The sequence below is a fragment of the Harpia harpyja genome, chromosome 14, assembly GCF_026419915.1.
Source record: "Harpia harpyja isolate bHarHar1 chromosome 14, bHarHar1 primary haplotype, whole genome shotgun sequence".
Classification (NCBI taxonomy): Eukaryota; Metazoa; Chordata; class Aves; order Accipitriformes; family Accipitridae; genus Harpia; species Harpia harpyja.
The window spans coordinates 19,283,189-19,299,401 of record NC_068953.1 but is presented as its reverse complement, the minus strand read 5'-3'; the positions used below and the strand labels follow the sequence as shown (position 1 = coordinate 19,299,401).

At 39.6% G+C, this 16,213-nt stretch overlaps 1 protein-coding gene across 5 annotated transcripts in view; it reads left to right on the top strand.

The window, feature by feature from the left end:
- Positions 1-3,947, top strand: part of ASB7 (ankyrin repeat and SOCS box containing 7) — a 31,117-nt gene extending 27,170 nt beyond the window's left edge. The window contains exon 7 of one of the 5 annotated variants that reach the window (XR_008238243.1): positions 151-281. Coding sequence is in view for 1 of the 5 variants with exons in the window: in XM_052807758.1 (XP_052663718.1) it covers positions 151-290 (140 nt within the window). In the remaining 4 variants the exon portion in view is untranslated. Of the gene's footprint in view, positions 1-150 lie in introns of all 5 variants that reach the window. The other 4 variants (XR_008238242.1, XM_052807758.1, XM_052807761.1 and 1 more) reach the window with 4 other exon arrangements.
- The last annotated feature ends 12,266 nt before the right edge of the window (positions 3,948-16,213 follow it).

Genomic DNA, 16,213 nt, shown 5'->3' with positions numbered 1-16,213 from the left:
TAACTTCTACCCTTTTTCTCTTGTAATTTTTCCCTTCCCTCTGCCTCTTAGAAAACAGCAGACATCTGTGATTTTACTGAGTAAATTATCTCTTAAAGTATGTTTAAAATGTGATCATTTTACTTTTATGTGTTCCTTTTGTCTTTTCAGGACAGCCCAGAAACTTGCAAGATCTATGCCGAATTAAAATCCGTCAGTGTATAGGCCTTCAAAACCTAAAACTACTTGATGAACTACCCATTGCCAAGGTCATGAAAGACTACTTAAAACACAAATTTGATGATATCTGATATCCATGAAGAGAAGAACTTTGAGCAAGATTAGTTATATTCCAGATACTGAAGAGGCTTGTTGCCTTGCACAAAGTATATCCTATGCAAATTCTGATTTTTTCTGTGAAGTCAGAAGGCAGATATACACTTCCTTGGGTTTTTTATACCACACGCTAGAAGGTCTTAATTTTTGGTTTCTTGGTCCAAGTTTACAAGGTCCAAGCTTTCTATACAATATTACATTTTAAAAATTGCTGTTGGTTTTTTGTTTGTTTGTTTTCACATTAAGTGTGCAGACTTGCAGTGGAGATGGAAGGTAGCCTCTCAAGGGAAGCGGTTGGTTTGAATTGGCATGCTGAGCAATTATTCAAGAAAATAAAGTTTGGAAATCAAGGCACCAGTCCTGCAAAAGGATACCAATAGAAAGACCTTCAGAGTCCTGTTGTCTGTTGGGACTCTTGTCTCTGCCAGGGCGTATGTTTTTGCAGGATAGAGGGAAGAGTTGATAATCAACATGTCTTAGGGTACTGTATGAATATAATTTGGAAATTAAAGAAAAAATGCAGTTACCCTATTCAATTTGAGGGTCTATACATTGGCTCTTTTTATATTATTCTTTTCCTAATTACTGTAGTTGGGATGCCCATAAAATTCAGGCCCTCTTCTTTCCTGACATTCCCTGTTAAATGGGCGGCTGTTTGTAAGTCTATTTTTAACAGTGACAGTACACTACAAAGAGGCATAGCCTCTGTATTTTTTACATTAACTTAAGAGTAAACAAATTTAGATTTTTTTTTTTAAGCCAATGTATTCTGTTTCTCATACAGTGCCTCCTGTGCAATAATCTTTCTGATGTATTTTCCCTTTATGTGTGATTCCCCCCCACACTATTCCTCATTTAGTCTCAGTGCATTATTTGTGAGAATAGGAACTGCTGCCTTGCTGTGGTGTTGACGTGACATTACGAAAGTAATGCGGCAGTTGCTATTCATTATTACTCCCTGAATTTCATGAATGTATAACCTGCTTTATTTCACTTTCAGTTGAAATTTTATCTACGGGTTCTCAGCCAAATTGTGTCCACTTTAAAAAAAAAAAAAAAAAAAGAAATTGGCCAAACCCTTTTGTTTTAAAAGCAGTGATGGATTTTTTTTTTTTGATTGCTCTAAAATTCAGTTTGTTTCAGGTTAGAGAGTGGGAAGTGCACATAAGTTATCAAGACACATTTTATATGTGCTCAAACAAGAATAGCCCCATTCATATTGAAAGTTTAAATTTTGCAATTAATCTGAAAGGAGCAACTGAAAGGAATACTGAAATTCGGCTACTGAATGTGTTTTTCATACTAGGTGTTAAAAAGATCTGTTAAAGAGTTTTGTTTCTGATCATAAAAAAAAAAGAGTTCTTGCTATCAAAAAAAGATTGGGCCAAAATGTGCAGTTGTTTCACTCTCTTTATTTTCAAGGGATTATGGAGTCATCATAAGGTTCTTGCCAGTGTCCTCTACTTTTTCTTTTGCCATCCTACTGGCTCTGGAAGAGCCTCTCTAATATCAGGAGTACTTTTGTACCAATTATACCAATGGAAGTGGGGAGATGAAAGGAACAGTGGTGGCTTTTAACACTGTCACTTTCAAAATATTTAACATTAAAAATATGAAAAGCAAGGTGAAGCAGGTATAGTCATATTATTTAACTGTGCTAGTTCCTTTTAATGTCTTATAACCCTGGACTGCAATTCCTTGAGCACGAACCTTATCGCTGCTAATGGATGCACCAGAACTACAGCAAGCAAGGAGGATTATCTCTCCCTCTTGTGCCTGGCATTGCATCAGGTTTCCAAACAATAAGTGATTTTGGAGATTCATGGCTCAGAGGATTGGTAATGGGATGTTGAACCTTTTTATCTCCAACATGTATTGGTTCAAGTCCAGCCTGCTTGAGCAGTGACCAAAAGTTCATGTCTCAGCAGTGTGAGCGAGCAAGTGTGTCCGACCTTAACACCATGCAGCGGTCACCTCGAGGCAGTAGAGCTTTATAGTGCTTCCTCCAGGTTGTATGTAGTGGTGCTGGCATTGTAGCAGGGACAACCTGAGGGGTGGGGGGGGGGGGGGCTGAGCTTGTGTGCGTGATGGTGTCTGTTGGCTCCCATTGAAGCGAGAAAGATCAGCTGTTACAATCTTTAAGCTCTCCAGTAGTCAGACAGGACAGATGTTAAGAATTGACTGGCAGGTTTTAAGCATGAATCTTCAGTTTTGTGACATGAGATCAGAACCTTAACATTGCTTTCTTTTTTAAAAAAAATATTTAGTATTGTTCACTACATTTGTAAGTTGGTCTAAACCAATGTCCTTCCCCACTGAATTTTTACAGTAATATTTTCTAAGGTAATCTAGAATATATTTTAGTTGCAATCTATATTAAGGCAAATTATTTGTTCCGTCTGTTGCTGTGACTGAAGAAAATTATGGAAGATTTTGTTGGTAACAAGAATGCTATTTAATGAAGAAATGTGTAATTCCATTATTTATTCTTTGAGGTTTGTTTTTTGGTTATTTCTTTTAAGTACCTGACATCTAAAGGGAACACACATACAGTTCAGGCCAGTAGAAAAGCCTTTCTTTTAAATTAATTTTCATCCTATCCTCTCTCCCCTCCCCAAGGTGGAGGGAAGCCCTTGCCCTTTCTTACAATTCTAAGCCATTGCTCGTAGCTGGTTTCTCTGACCTTGATTCTGCAAAGCGCCGCAGCACATGTGTGTTTCAACCTACTAATAGTCCCATTCACTATCTTAAGTTATACATGTGCTCGACTGCGAGTGAAGTATGATCATTCATTGATAATCCTATCCAAATTTCAATAATGGGGAATTTGGTCTTTTTTATTATTTTAAATATTGTGCACAAATACTTTGAAGAACAAACCGAACTTTGTTTTTCATTCGGACTAGAATGTGGAAGGAGAAGTGCATAATATAGACTTGTTATGTAGCCTAGTTCCATTACCTTAAAATTCACAGCTGAACACTTTTTTTAATAAACCTTAAAAAAATTGGCAAATACACCAAAGAATCAACATGAGTAAAAGACTCTGATCGTTAACAAACTGCAAACCTCATCCTTTAAAACAAAGCAGAAAGTTTTTGTAAATATTTATGTTTATAAATGTACAGCAGAGTAAGAGTGTTTTTTAGATTATTTAATTACCATATTTCTAAACTATTTACATTATAGACAATACTTGTTAGTTTGAAAAGCTCTTGAGTGGTTTTTTTGTTTTGTTTTGGTTTGGTTTTTTTTAAATTCATTGTCACTCATACTTGGAATAACTCTGGCTTCCTCGGGATAGCGTGGAAAATTCAGTTTTCTGGCTGTAGTTGGCAACCGTAAGAGAACACATCTGGACAAATTCATCAGATAAATACCCAGAGGCAAAAGAGGGTATGTAGCATGTTTACCAGGGTGGACCTGGGCTAGATGAAAAAAATTGGATCCTAACTTTCTCAGTTAAATCTGTTGAGAGTCACCAATGACATGGCAACCTGCCCACAAGTCTAGCTTCCATGCAACACTGTTACCAATATCATAATGTATTTTGTTCTTCCTTTGCGATGTAAGGTTTTGCCTTGGTTCAACTCAAATTTAAAAGAAAAAAAGTTAAACCTGGTTCAACCCTTTTTTTTGTTTGTTTGTTTATGTTCTATTTATTTCTAATGTAATGTTTTAATAACATAATACCACTTTACACATTTTCTCTCAATGTTTGTTTGTCTCTTCTACTCCTTTTCCTTTCTCCGGTGCACATGATTCTGGTAATGTGTTTGATACTCAAATTTGCCCCCACAAATAGGAGTACAGATGTCTCATGAATTGTAACATTTTTACCAGTAAATACGAGCATAAAACTCACTCTGGAGCTGGACTTCAGAAGAGGGAACAAACTGATCTTTAGCTATGAGTAGTTGGGTTTTCCCTGCTTACATTCCAGTACAGCCACTTCAGGGTTTTCTGAAAGTTTCACCTTTCCTCGTCAAGTTCATGTACTGACTAAGATACAAAAGTGAACCAAATAGAGGTTATATTTTGCAGTTGAATCTGTTTGGTGTCCATTTACTACTAATAAAAGTCGAATAAGAGGGATGTATATGAATATTCCTGGCACACAAGTGGTAACTGGAAGCATTTGGTTTCAGTCATGAGAGTAACGTGCAACCAAAAGTTGTAGTAAGGTTTTGGACCCTAAAAATCTGGAGGGGAATAGATTTAAAGACACTACTGCTAAAGGGTAGTAGGGAAAAAAAATTATGTTTTCTACTGCTCAGTAGCAAACTATACAAACATCACTGGGAGTGCATATGCTGTACAACCAACAGTTGTGTTTAAAACTGTTGATGACGGTTACTAACAGACTGGTCAGACTTTGACTGGTGTATTTACTGAATGCTGTGTTAAAGACTGTTCCTGTCTATGTATCATATTTCCTGTTTGAGTGTTCACTTGTTAAGTTTAAAACAATTGATAACTAATGCTACTACTTAAAAAAACCTGATTTACAAGCTGTTGACAAATTACGTGTTTAGAATATACCATCTTTCCATATATTGGTATAAGTGTGCGATAAGGAAGTGTACTTATTTTATATGGCAAAACACTTTTTTTTTACCATAGTGTATAACAAAACTTTTGTACCTTTGAAAGCAAACGTAATGGATCTGATGAAAACAAGCGAACAGGCTCTGCCGTGTCTTTCCCCAAACAGCCTGGACTGAAGCATTTAGATTCTCTTTGCTCTAGTCTCTCCCCTCTGCTTTGGTTGGGGCTACCACCACCTCAGAGGTTTTATACTGTTCTTTGAAACTGGAATAGTATTGAAAGGCTAAAGTTTGTTCTTTTCCTATATCCCTGGCATACTGAATCTCTTCTGTATGATTCCACTTCTTGACTTATGTTATTAGCCAAAGTAAAGCTCAACGTGCGATTTAATCCCATGATAATAAGAAACGAATCAGATATATACATTGCTTTATGGAACCATGCTACCAGGAATTACTCAGCCAGTGCACTCCCCAGGGATCCACAACGTGCAGCTGGAACAGCAAAAAGTTGGGATCGAAAGCTGCGTTGACTTTTATTGGGAAATCTCCAGCTGTCTAGTGAAGAAATCGGAACTCCAGCTGTTTCCTCCACATCTGGGATCTCTAGTGCTGCTGACTGCTGTTTGTGAGGTCCCAGGTAAGTTTTGAATGCTGTTGAGGCTCGTCTTCATGTTTGCAAGAAGGATGTTTGACACATCTACAGAGGGTGCTTGTAAAGAGTCTGAAAGCATTTCTATGCCTTCTCTAAACTTGCCAGGTTTTTCTGTGCAGTGCAGTTTGTGTAGTCTTATAGCAAGAGTGTTTGAGAGCAATGGGTGCTACAGAGAGAGAGAGAGAGAATTTCCCAGACTTTGGCTTGATCTGTTGCAGTGTTTTGCAGACACCTCAGCATCCATGAAATACTCCTAAAATGTTCTGGGAACAGTGAATGAAAAGCAAGCTTATAGGCAGTAGGCTATACAAGGATAATTGCTTTTAAGAGAAAATTTAAGTCTGTAAACAACTGACGTGCAGCAAGGAACGTCTAGTCTTTTTTAAAGACCACAAAATTGGCCATAACTCTCCTGTTCTGACTTGGCAAAATAGTTTATTTGCAGTCTTGGTACTCTCCAAATATATCAGAAGATCATCTCCTGTTCTGTCTCAAGTAACTAAGAGTTAATGGAATTATTATACTGAATTCTGTCCTCATTTCTGACTTACACCATTGTAACTCCGCTGAAGGTGGTGGTTACTCAACATTTAATCTAGTGTGAACGAGCAAATAATTGATTTGGATGGCCAGCTTGCAGTCCTGCTCCTTGCTTTATGGCCTAATGAAGAGAGCATTTTTGGAAAGTATTTGCAAAACGCTTTGTGAAGGAGTGCTAAGAGAGATTCTGTTCTTGGGGCCAAATTTATAAGCAACCAGTAGACAATTTTTTTTTTCCTCTAAAAACATCAGCTGTTTTGATAGAGTTGCTTAAATAGTTTGATATCTACTCCTGAGTTGGTGAGAGACATTTCAGTTTGATTGTCCATTTTATATCTTGAGAAACTTAACGTATCTGCTTATTCGGTAATACAGCAGATTAGTTCAAGTAGATCTGCAATGAAATGTAAACTCATTTTATTTTAAAGGCTTAATTAATTTTAAAGCCATTACAGATTAAATTTTATATATGTCAGTGTAACAGCAGGTTCTTCTGTTCTTTGCTGAATGCATGCTTGCTTGCAGCCAGCAGTTTGCATTCACAATGTGTTTAAAATACTAGGTTGTGAATTTGAGTAGCATATTGTTGGCTGAAACTGTTAGAGCTGCCCTTGTCACTGCTATGTCTACACCTAAACTGAGGCTGGGAAAAGTTACATGTCTACGTCCTGTTCAGCTACAAGCCAATTCTGTGTGATTTTTAGGTTCTCCTCTGTTACTACCTGACTATAGCATTTGCAAGGGATAATAGAAATTTAGATTCAGCCTCATCTAGTGCTTGATTTTTAAATCTCAGAGAGTGCCTAGCTGCGGGATATGGGTTATTGAAATGTGGCTTCTAAGCAGTGCCTGTCTCAAGCAGCTCAACTTGAGATCTATACCCTAGCTATCTGGATATTGCTCATCTTGTAATGGGTTTTAATATAGCTGTTAGGAAGCAAACCCGAGTAATTTTTAGAGAGCAGTCAGTCTGAAAATAAAGTGACCAGGATGTTTGTTAGGAGGATGAAGTTGAGATGTGGGATTGTGTGTGAGGGAGAGCAGAAAATGTGGCTTTTGATCTTACAGAAATGTTTGGTATGTGGGTTGTTTGGCTCAGAAGTTTGAATGTCCTTAATATAAAATAATCTGCATGAGTATTTGAGTCTGTTCCTTTTCTACTTTGTGTGAGCTGTTTAATGGTTAGTGAGCCAGAAAAAATTACTGTGTTTTCTGATGGTTCAGGCACCCTCCTGGTGAGTGGAAGACTTTAACTGAAGTTCCCACTCTGAACCAGGCAAAGCAATTAAAGGATGGGATTTGCACTCATGTTCCCACCTTTTAGTGCTGTGATTACAGGTTTGTAAAATTGTGCCACAGAGAGAGAGCATAACAAAACTGTTACACAACCTCTGAGGTTGACCCTGAAAAGTCATTCAAAGCAGATATACAACTGGATGGAGCTTACCCTTATGTCTTTTGCATGTGTGAACAAATGACTGATGCTCGTGAGGGTTTTTTTGTCCCTACATGTCTGAATTCTACCTGGAAGAAATAATTCAGACCTCTTCTGATTCCCTGAGCACCTTACCTTGAGGTCGAATGGTGTTAGTATTTATGGGCACCCGCCTGCTTCCAGCTCTAGTCTTTGCTATCAGTGCTGACCTTGTCTTCCTCTTCACAACCTGTCCTCCACACCAGGTCACCGAGGACAGTAGGGAATGAGACCTTCCTCGCTCTGAAGGAGACCGCCCTAGCGGGTGGATTGAATGGTAGGATTTCAGGCATCATGTAGCGGGGGTGTTCGCCAGTCTCAAATCTAGTGCTTGGCAGTGCTCAGAACCACCAAGGAGTGGATGGAGTGATCTCTGCAGGCATCTGAAAGAGGGAAGGAGTCTGGGTCAAGTGTATGGAAGGATATTTAGGCTGAATCCAAAAAGAATGAATACATATTGAATTGTATAAGTTGAGTAAGTAGGGTGAGCAGCTGAGCTGGCAGCCAGGAGCAAGGACCTGATTGTGTGGTTAGGAAAATGGGATGCTGTGGAGGCAGATACAAAGCAAACACTCATTGAGATGTATAGAGCGGGACTGAGAAGGGGAGGTAGGATATTGTCTGAAATATATTTGCTGTCATCATTTTGAAATGTCTAGCAGCTTACACCTCCTGTTCTTCCATCAGAGGAACGTGCCATGGCCACAGCTTTGGGATATTGAGGATGTAGTGTGTCAGTCTTGATGCTGTCCCCTCTGTCCTTTGCCTCTCTCAGGGGCATTAGTTTCCTACCATGCCAGCCTCTTCTGTACCATTTACTCACCGTATGAAGGCAGAGTAGCTTGAAAAGGAAGGGTGGTGAAGAAGAGGAGACTGGGGATGATAATTCAGGTGGCAGTGATAATTGTAATGTGTGCCTCAAATGGTTGTTGGGTGGAAAGATCACACCTTTGTTGCAGGGTAGCTGAGCTTGCTATTGACCTGTTGTTAATCTAAGTGAAAAATCTAATGTGGTGCTAGTTTTTGTGATACTGCTCAGGACTTCTATATGGTTTGTTTTTATTCTATTTTAATCTGCTTGCTTGGCTAAAGAATCAATATTTTTCTTTTTTTTTTTTTTTTTTAAACCCAAAATATCTTACCCTGCATTTTCATTTACTTCGGTTCTAATGTTTCATCCCAGATCACTGATTTATCTTGTGGTGTTGTTTAAAGACTCAAAGCTTAGCAAACTTCTCTCTCATCACAACCAGTTACTATTTTAATGGATCAAACTAACTAAGGGCACAACAAAATCTTGTAGTGACATATCTGCAGTATTAGTACTATATCCTGTAACTCTGCTTTTAATTTGTTCATGTCCAAGTAAACTAAATTAAGTGGCTTTCTGTAAGAGTCTCATCAGTTGTTATCAACCAATATTAGAAAACACTTTAAACGATTCCGAGTAAGACTTCTTTGAAAGATGATCCAGATATGGGCAATTTCAATCTTATCTGGTAAATAGCTTCAGATAACCTCTGCTGCTAATTGAGTCTTGTGGTTTGTATTTTCTTCTTCCCAACCTTGGGTACAACACTGATTATTTTTCTACTCAAGAAGTTTTGCCAAAATTTTTGAGATCTACCATTTTGAGCATAGAAAAACTTTGCTGAACTTGAATTGCTTTCGCAATTCATTGGCCTTCCTTCTGCCTTCATAAGAGAACAGCTTTTAATGAGAGCAGACCCCTTGTTTTAAAGGGCATTTTTAATGGCTTCTACATTTTGCCAGATGTTCAGGGTCTTATCTAGTACTTTGTTAATTTGTAGTTATCTTGTCAATAAAGTGGCTTTTTATCAGATACATGTAGTATGACAGTTACTGGTTATAGTCGTATATACAGCTGAACTTGCTGGCTTTGAGTATTTCCTGTGCTTCATAAATACTTACATAATCTGTTGTGCAGGCTCAGCTGTTCTTAATTCTAATGTGATTCATATTGTGCTTAGAAATCTGACATTCTTGGCTTGTCAGAAGTATTAATATGTTAGTGCCATATCTGTTGAAAATTGACATGTTTTTTGCAGTGCTTTAATTTTCACTTCTTTATATTGCAGCATTCCATATTGAGCAAGATGGCATTGCTTGCTTTTAAATTTCCCTCTCACCTTCAGTCCTGAGAAACCAGAAATAATTAGATTATATCTTTCTCTTGGCTTGCATAGTTGTCACTTGTAGTGAATTATGCCATGCAAAACTATTCCTCCAGTGAGAATTTGGTTGTCATTGTTATGAGCTACATCTGGACTGTATAATACTTTGTACTTTGCACTACAAAGACTCTTTGCCTGTGGCTCGGAGTCAGAAACTGTACCTTGCCAGCAAGTAGGAATAGCTCTTTCCTCTAGCGAAAGTGCCATGCTTAGTCTCCCCAGGCCTTTCTGCTGTGGATGGAGCTGTTGTACAGACAAGAACACTGCTGCTCTAAAGCTCCATAGGTGGTATGACCTCGAATCTTAATAGATAGCCAAAAGTATTACGGGAATGTTGACCTCCATGTGGACAGGTCCCATTTCTTCAATGGGTTGTGGGAGACCAGAAGGGAAATTCGATTTCCATCTACTTGAGCCAAATAATCTATCCCGATAACTGGATGAAAGTTTATCTTCGGGAAAGAAGTTTGAATGCACCTTCAAGGTCCATGTGAAGGCAAACGAAAAGCCTTTACTGTTCAGCCACTTCTGTATTTAATTACCCTACTGCTGAGGAGCTTGAAACTTTTGTTTCCAGGTTGTGTCTTTCTGATTTCAGCTGGGAAGTAAGGAATGTTGCTGTCTCTCTGTACAGTCTTTTGTCTTGCTGATGGTAACATTTTCTTGTATAATCATGGGGGTAGTAAATGATTACTGTTCAGGCTTCCTCTTTAAAATGAGACTTAAAAGACTTTGTGTCTCTCACTCCCCACATTGTTTTTGTTGCTGTCAGCTCTTACACCATGCTCTTTATTGAATGTTTGCATGGTATAGACCCACCAGTTCTTTACTGAGGCTGTTTGATTCTGACAAGGCACTATAAAACCAAACCTTTTTTGGAGGATTCTCTTTGTGAAATGATGAAGAAGCAATGCCACTTGGTTGCCCAGAGAAGAATATTGAAAGTGTATGGACTTTGGGTTTGCGTGTTTAGTGGTGTTTTTTTTTCCCTCCAGCCTATCTATTAGGTCAAGAGAACATCAAGTGCTCCAAGCAAAAGTGCCCCTGTAGGCAGAAACCTTGGAGGTTGCTCTAATTGCTCACCCATAAAGTTTTTCCTTGCGTAAGAGCCATACTCAGAGCTGGTGCTGGAAGAAACACACTCATTGAAGCATAAAGCTGTTTGGATCTTGAATTGAGATAGCATTTAAGTGCTATGTTTTTCTGTCCATGCAGAAGAAAATGCACAGCTCATTTTTGAAGCCTCATCTCTTGTTTCCTGTCCTCATCCGTGTCCTCTCCCATCTCTTTTTCCCAAATATGTTGTAGCATCAGCAAAGTAAACTATTCTGCAACAAAGAATCTACTTTGAATCGAAACTCTAAATACCTGTTTTGTATACTATTAAGAAACTTAGGTTTTTATTATAGAGTGTAAATGAAGTCCTGATACGGCTCCACAACTTGCTATTGATCTCTGTGTAGTGTGATCCCTTGCAAAGACAGGAGATGAGCTGATGCTCAGTGAAGTTCCCTTGACTCAGCTGTCTTACCAGAACATACTGCAGCGTAGATGCGTCATGTTTTTTAAGCAGCATTTATTTGCAAAGTAGCTAGTTACAGCTGCCTTTTATTCCTGCAGTGCACAGACACAAGGTTACAGTACAGTTCTTCCCCCAGAATGATGTATTGCTATCGTGACCTTGACTTCTGCTCTTATGGAGGTTCATGGCCATAAAAATCACTTTGTTCAAGAGCAGTGGCTGTAACAAATAAGCTTAGCTAAACCATCGCTTTTTTACTTTTACTGATTTCACTCTTCTGATTTATGACAGAGGTTAATACAGAGAATTAGATTTCAGTGACATTGTTTAAACCTCTTTATCCTTGTCTAATTAAACTGAATACTTTAAAGATGATTCATATTGCTTGACACCCTTGCATCTAAATACTCTTTCTTTTAGATGGAAAGTAAAGGAAATGTGCAGAATAGAAATTCAAAACGGCCTTCCTTTCAGTTACTGAGAAAAGGCATTTTGGGGGTTTTAGGTATTTTTTTTAAACTTTCACTAGAAAGCACTATACTTTTCCAATATCTGGTGTGATGATAGCCAGCTCCCAGATGGGCAAATTCCCAGAAAATATTTCTTAAATGGAAGAGTTCAAAAGCCATGAAGATAACCCCTGTTTCAGTGCAGAGCAGCAGCATCACCTGTTTCAGAGGGGCACCAACAAGTTCTGGAGGTTGCAACTTCACCCGAGCTGCACGCCGATGGTACGTTGGTAGGACCCAGGAGTAGGTACAACCTTCCCTCAACCCCACCACCCATCTCCCCATGCATCCAACTTTCTTGTCTTGGGAGCTACGGTGTACCCCACTGAAGAAGTTTATGGGAGGGGGAGCAGGACTGTTTTATGTCCCATGTAATGTTCCTCCCACCATAGGACAGCTGTGGTCTTGTGGCAGATTCTTTCAGGTTTTGTCAGCTCAGTCAACAAGGACACACTGAAATGAAAGTTTTCTGCCTTATAATGAATACTTCTTCCTAAGCTACCAGGAATCACTTGGTTTTGCGTAATGTTTTGTGTACTGTCCCTTCCAGAAGGCATGGTGTAAGTAACAAAGGCTGGGTCAAAAGATACTGTGGTTTCCCTTCCTCCTTATTGCAGGACTTAATGATATAAAGAGCACAGTATTTCATTGATGTTTGTTGATGTTTCTGCTTGTGGGCTTTTCACAATACTGTGGTCAGGAAGATGACAAGATCAAGGATGACTAGTGTAGATCTGCTCCCTCTTTTAGAATAGGAATAACCCCCTTTTCGGATTATATTTTCTCTCCCCTTCCTTGGAAAAGATGACTCAGAAATCCATCACAAAGGAAAGAAGTTCATTTGAATTTCTATTGAACCTTGAAAAGCCACTTTATAAAGTCTTATTTGGAGTCTTTCAACAGTGGGCCTTTGACAAGAGCAGAAGGCAAACCTGAAACTCCTGGTCCAAATACTCTGGTGTCAGTGGCTTGCCCTTGGCTCTTGTGCTGTATCGCAGATGGAAGATGACACCATTACTCATTCATGGGTGTATGCTGTGTGATCTGAGTCCTCGATAGCTGTAATAGTAAGAATCTCTACCATACAAGGAAAAATTACTGTTAGCTAATTGGGAAAAAAAAGAAAAAAAAAAAATCCCAGCAGAAATCTTCATTACTCTATTTGGAGGTGAGAGAAGGAGGAGCCAGCTGAATGCGATGACTTATTTCCCTGTGCCTTTACAAAATTTCTGATGTTCTTCTAAGTAAGAATTTGTACATTCAGCCTTCATTTTTGATAGCGTGTTGAATGGTGATCATATATAGTCAGAAGAAAGACACTTCTTTTTTTTTCCCTTTTTTTCTTTGAGACAGCATAACTCAGAAGAACAAAAGTCTCAAACAGATACAGAGATGAAAATGTGTCTGCTCCCAGTCCCATGCTGCGCGTGTTTCGGGAGCAAAATGGTTGTTCTCTGTTCTCAGCATCACATGAGAGAGGTGCGTGGTGCTGAAAACAAGAGCAGCAGTTTTATAGCTACGTTAGGAATATAGAATAGGTGCATCTGCATGGATAAAACTGTCATTGATTGCATCTTTGGGCTTTTTATGCCAAAAGAAGCTATGGTTGCCCTTGTCAAAAGTTAATATTTAAGTTACTGTCAGATTTGCAAACATTGTTCTGAATTCAGTGTAAATCATAGATATGTGGTCTTGCTCCAAAGAAGCTACGTGGTCTACACTCAGTTATCAGAACTTTTTCTTACTGTGCAAGTGAAGAGAAGTTGTAGAGCAAAGATACTGGTTCCTTCAGCTGAAAAAACTTTGTTTTCCTTAATGTAAGACTTTAAATCCAACCAGATTTTTTTTTCCCCAAAGTTGCTCAGTAAGCTACGCAAAAAGCACCCGTCAGCATGTGCAGAGGGAAGCAATAATTAAGATGGAGATGAGATTAGGAGTAGGCTTGGGCTGTGCTTACTCTTGGAGGAGTGATTTGGTGCAGAAGAAAACAATTGGCACACTGTCATTTTAGTTGAGCAAGATACAATTTTTAAATAAATAACCTTTCCTTGGTTAACTGTGGTACTGAGCTGCTTATTTCAGTGCTGGTGTTTGTGTGCTGCTGTCACACAGGACAGGCTGCCCAACTCTTTATGGATTGCACAGGTTATTCAAACTTTGTTCTCCATAACTCATTCTGCTGAACTATAGCTGATACCCACAGTTTTTCTTTAAGTAACTCAGGATGATGTGGCAAGCCTTTATTTTTTCCCTTTTGATTGATTGTCTTGTCTTGAAAGAGAAGTTTTAAAGAGCAACCTAATGTGTCTATAGAAGATGTCTACCTGGTTTTGGACATGAGTTATAGAGGGCTGAGACCCAATGGTCAACAGTAAGGTAGTTCTCTGAAGTTTGGAAAAATCTCTCTGAGTTCAGGCTGTCAAGTTATTTTAGTAAATCGAAGTTTCTGTACACTGGACTAACTGTATGTTTTCAAAAGACATTTTTTGGTAGTAGAGAAGTAATGTCATGTATGATAGGTCTGCTTTTATATAACATGTGGTTATGTGTTTAAACAGTTATCTGTATTTAAACAGTTCTCAAAATAACAGGTGGCGATAGGAGGGCAAATAATGGGAGTAATATGAGGCCATGACTTGAGAAATACTTTTTTCTTACATCAACATTTGAGTTTATTTCTCAAGGGTTAAAATCTGACAAGTCACTTCTGTACTTGTCCCTAATTATATACCAGTCTGCATCCATGAAACTCAGCACTCAGTCTCTATAGCTTGTTTATCTGGCCCAAACCCTGACATTTCTACTATTGAAAATACTTTTTTCATTAAAAATACAAGGAGTGGGGGAGATTTTGCAGATAATTCTTAGACAAGGTCACTTCTGGAATTTTTTGAGCGAGTTGTTTTTGCAGCTCTCATACCACTCAGTAGAATGAGGAGCCCCGTCGGAGGCCTGGGAATTGGTGCTAGACTGCTGCTGGCAGCCGCTTGCGCGGTCCTCGGCCATGCTGGGGACGGGGCACGGTGTCATTTGGCCCTGCCATGGCTGCTCCTTTCTCATGGCTCTCCCACAAAGGCTGACCCTGAATTTTCTAGACTAAACAGAAGAGATGTGAAATGGCCGTTAGGGTCAGGAAAGACAAGAAACGAATGGGTTCAGGCTGTGAGTTTTTTACTGTAGCTTGCTAGTTTGTGCATGGAGATGAAAACGTGCATGCCTAGTAAGAATCTTTAAAGATGTATAATCTCTATAATGAAGCCTGCTCTTAATTAGCAGTCTGTTTTAATTTGCATTCTGAATTCTGCCTTCCAGCTCCTGTAACTCAGGGCCATGTATTTACAACAGCTGCTTGAATCCTAAGGGTTTTCCCCTAAACCCACCATTTCTTATTGAGGGTTTCTAACTTTTTTTTTTTTTTTTAATATAGGCACAGTGGTTAATGGATTCTTCCCTGCTTGAGTTCACTTCCAGCAGTTATTTGCATCCACTCTTTTTGTAGAATTAAAGGGTGTGTTAAAAAGACTTAGGAGCAGCAAATATCTTTAATATTGTTATCAATGATCTAGATGAGGGGATTGAGTGCACCCTCAGTAACTTTTCAGATGACACCAAGTTGGGAGGGAGGGCTGATCTGCTCAAGGGTAGGAAGGCTCTACAGAGGGATCTGGACAGGCTGGATCGACGGGCTGAGGCCAATCGTATGAGGTTCAACAAGGCTCAGTGCTGGGTCCTGCACTTCGGTCACAACAACCCCACGCAACACTACAGGCTTGGGGAGGAGTGGCTGGAGAGCTGCCCGGCAGAGAAAGACCTGGGCGTGCTGGTTGACAGCCGGCTGAATATGAGCCGGCAGTGTGCCCAGGGGGCCAAGAAGACCAACGGCATCCTGGCCTGTATCAGAAACAGTGTGGCCAGCAGAAGCAGGGAGGTGGTTGTTCCCCTGTACTGGGCACTGGTGAGGCCGCACGTGGAGTACTGTGTTCAGTTTTGGGCCCCTCACTACAGGAAAGACATTGAGGTGCTGGAATGTGTCCAGAGAAGGGCAACAAAGCTGGTGAGGGGCCTGGAGCACAAGCCTTATGAGGAGTGGCTGAGGGAGCTGGGACTGTTTAGTCTGGAGAAAAGGAGGCTGAGGGGAGACCTTATCATTCTCTACAACTACCTGAAAGGGAGTTGTAGTGAGGTGGGTGCTGGTCTCTTCTATCAAGTAACTAGTGATAGGACAAGAGGAAATGGCCTCAAGTTACAGCAGGGGAGGTTTAGATTGGATATTAGGAAAAATCTCTTTACTGAAAGGTAAAAAGGTTGTCAGGTATTGGAACAGGCTGCCCAGGGAAGTGGTTGAGTCACCATCCCTGGAGGTATTCAGAAAGCATGTAGACGAGGTACTCCAGAACATGGTTTAGTGGGCATGGAAGATGGTTGGATTTGATGATCTTGAAGGTCTTTTCCAACC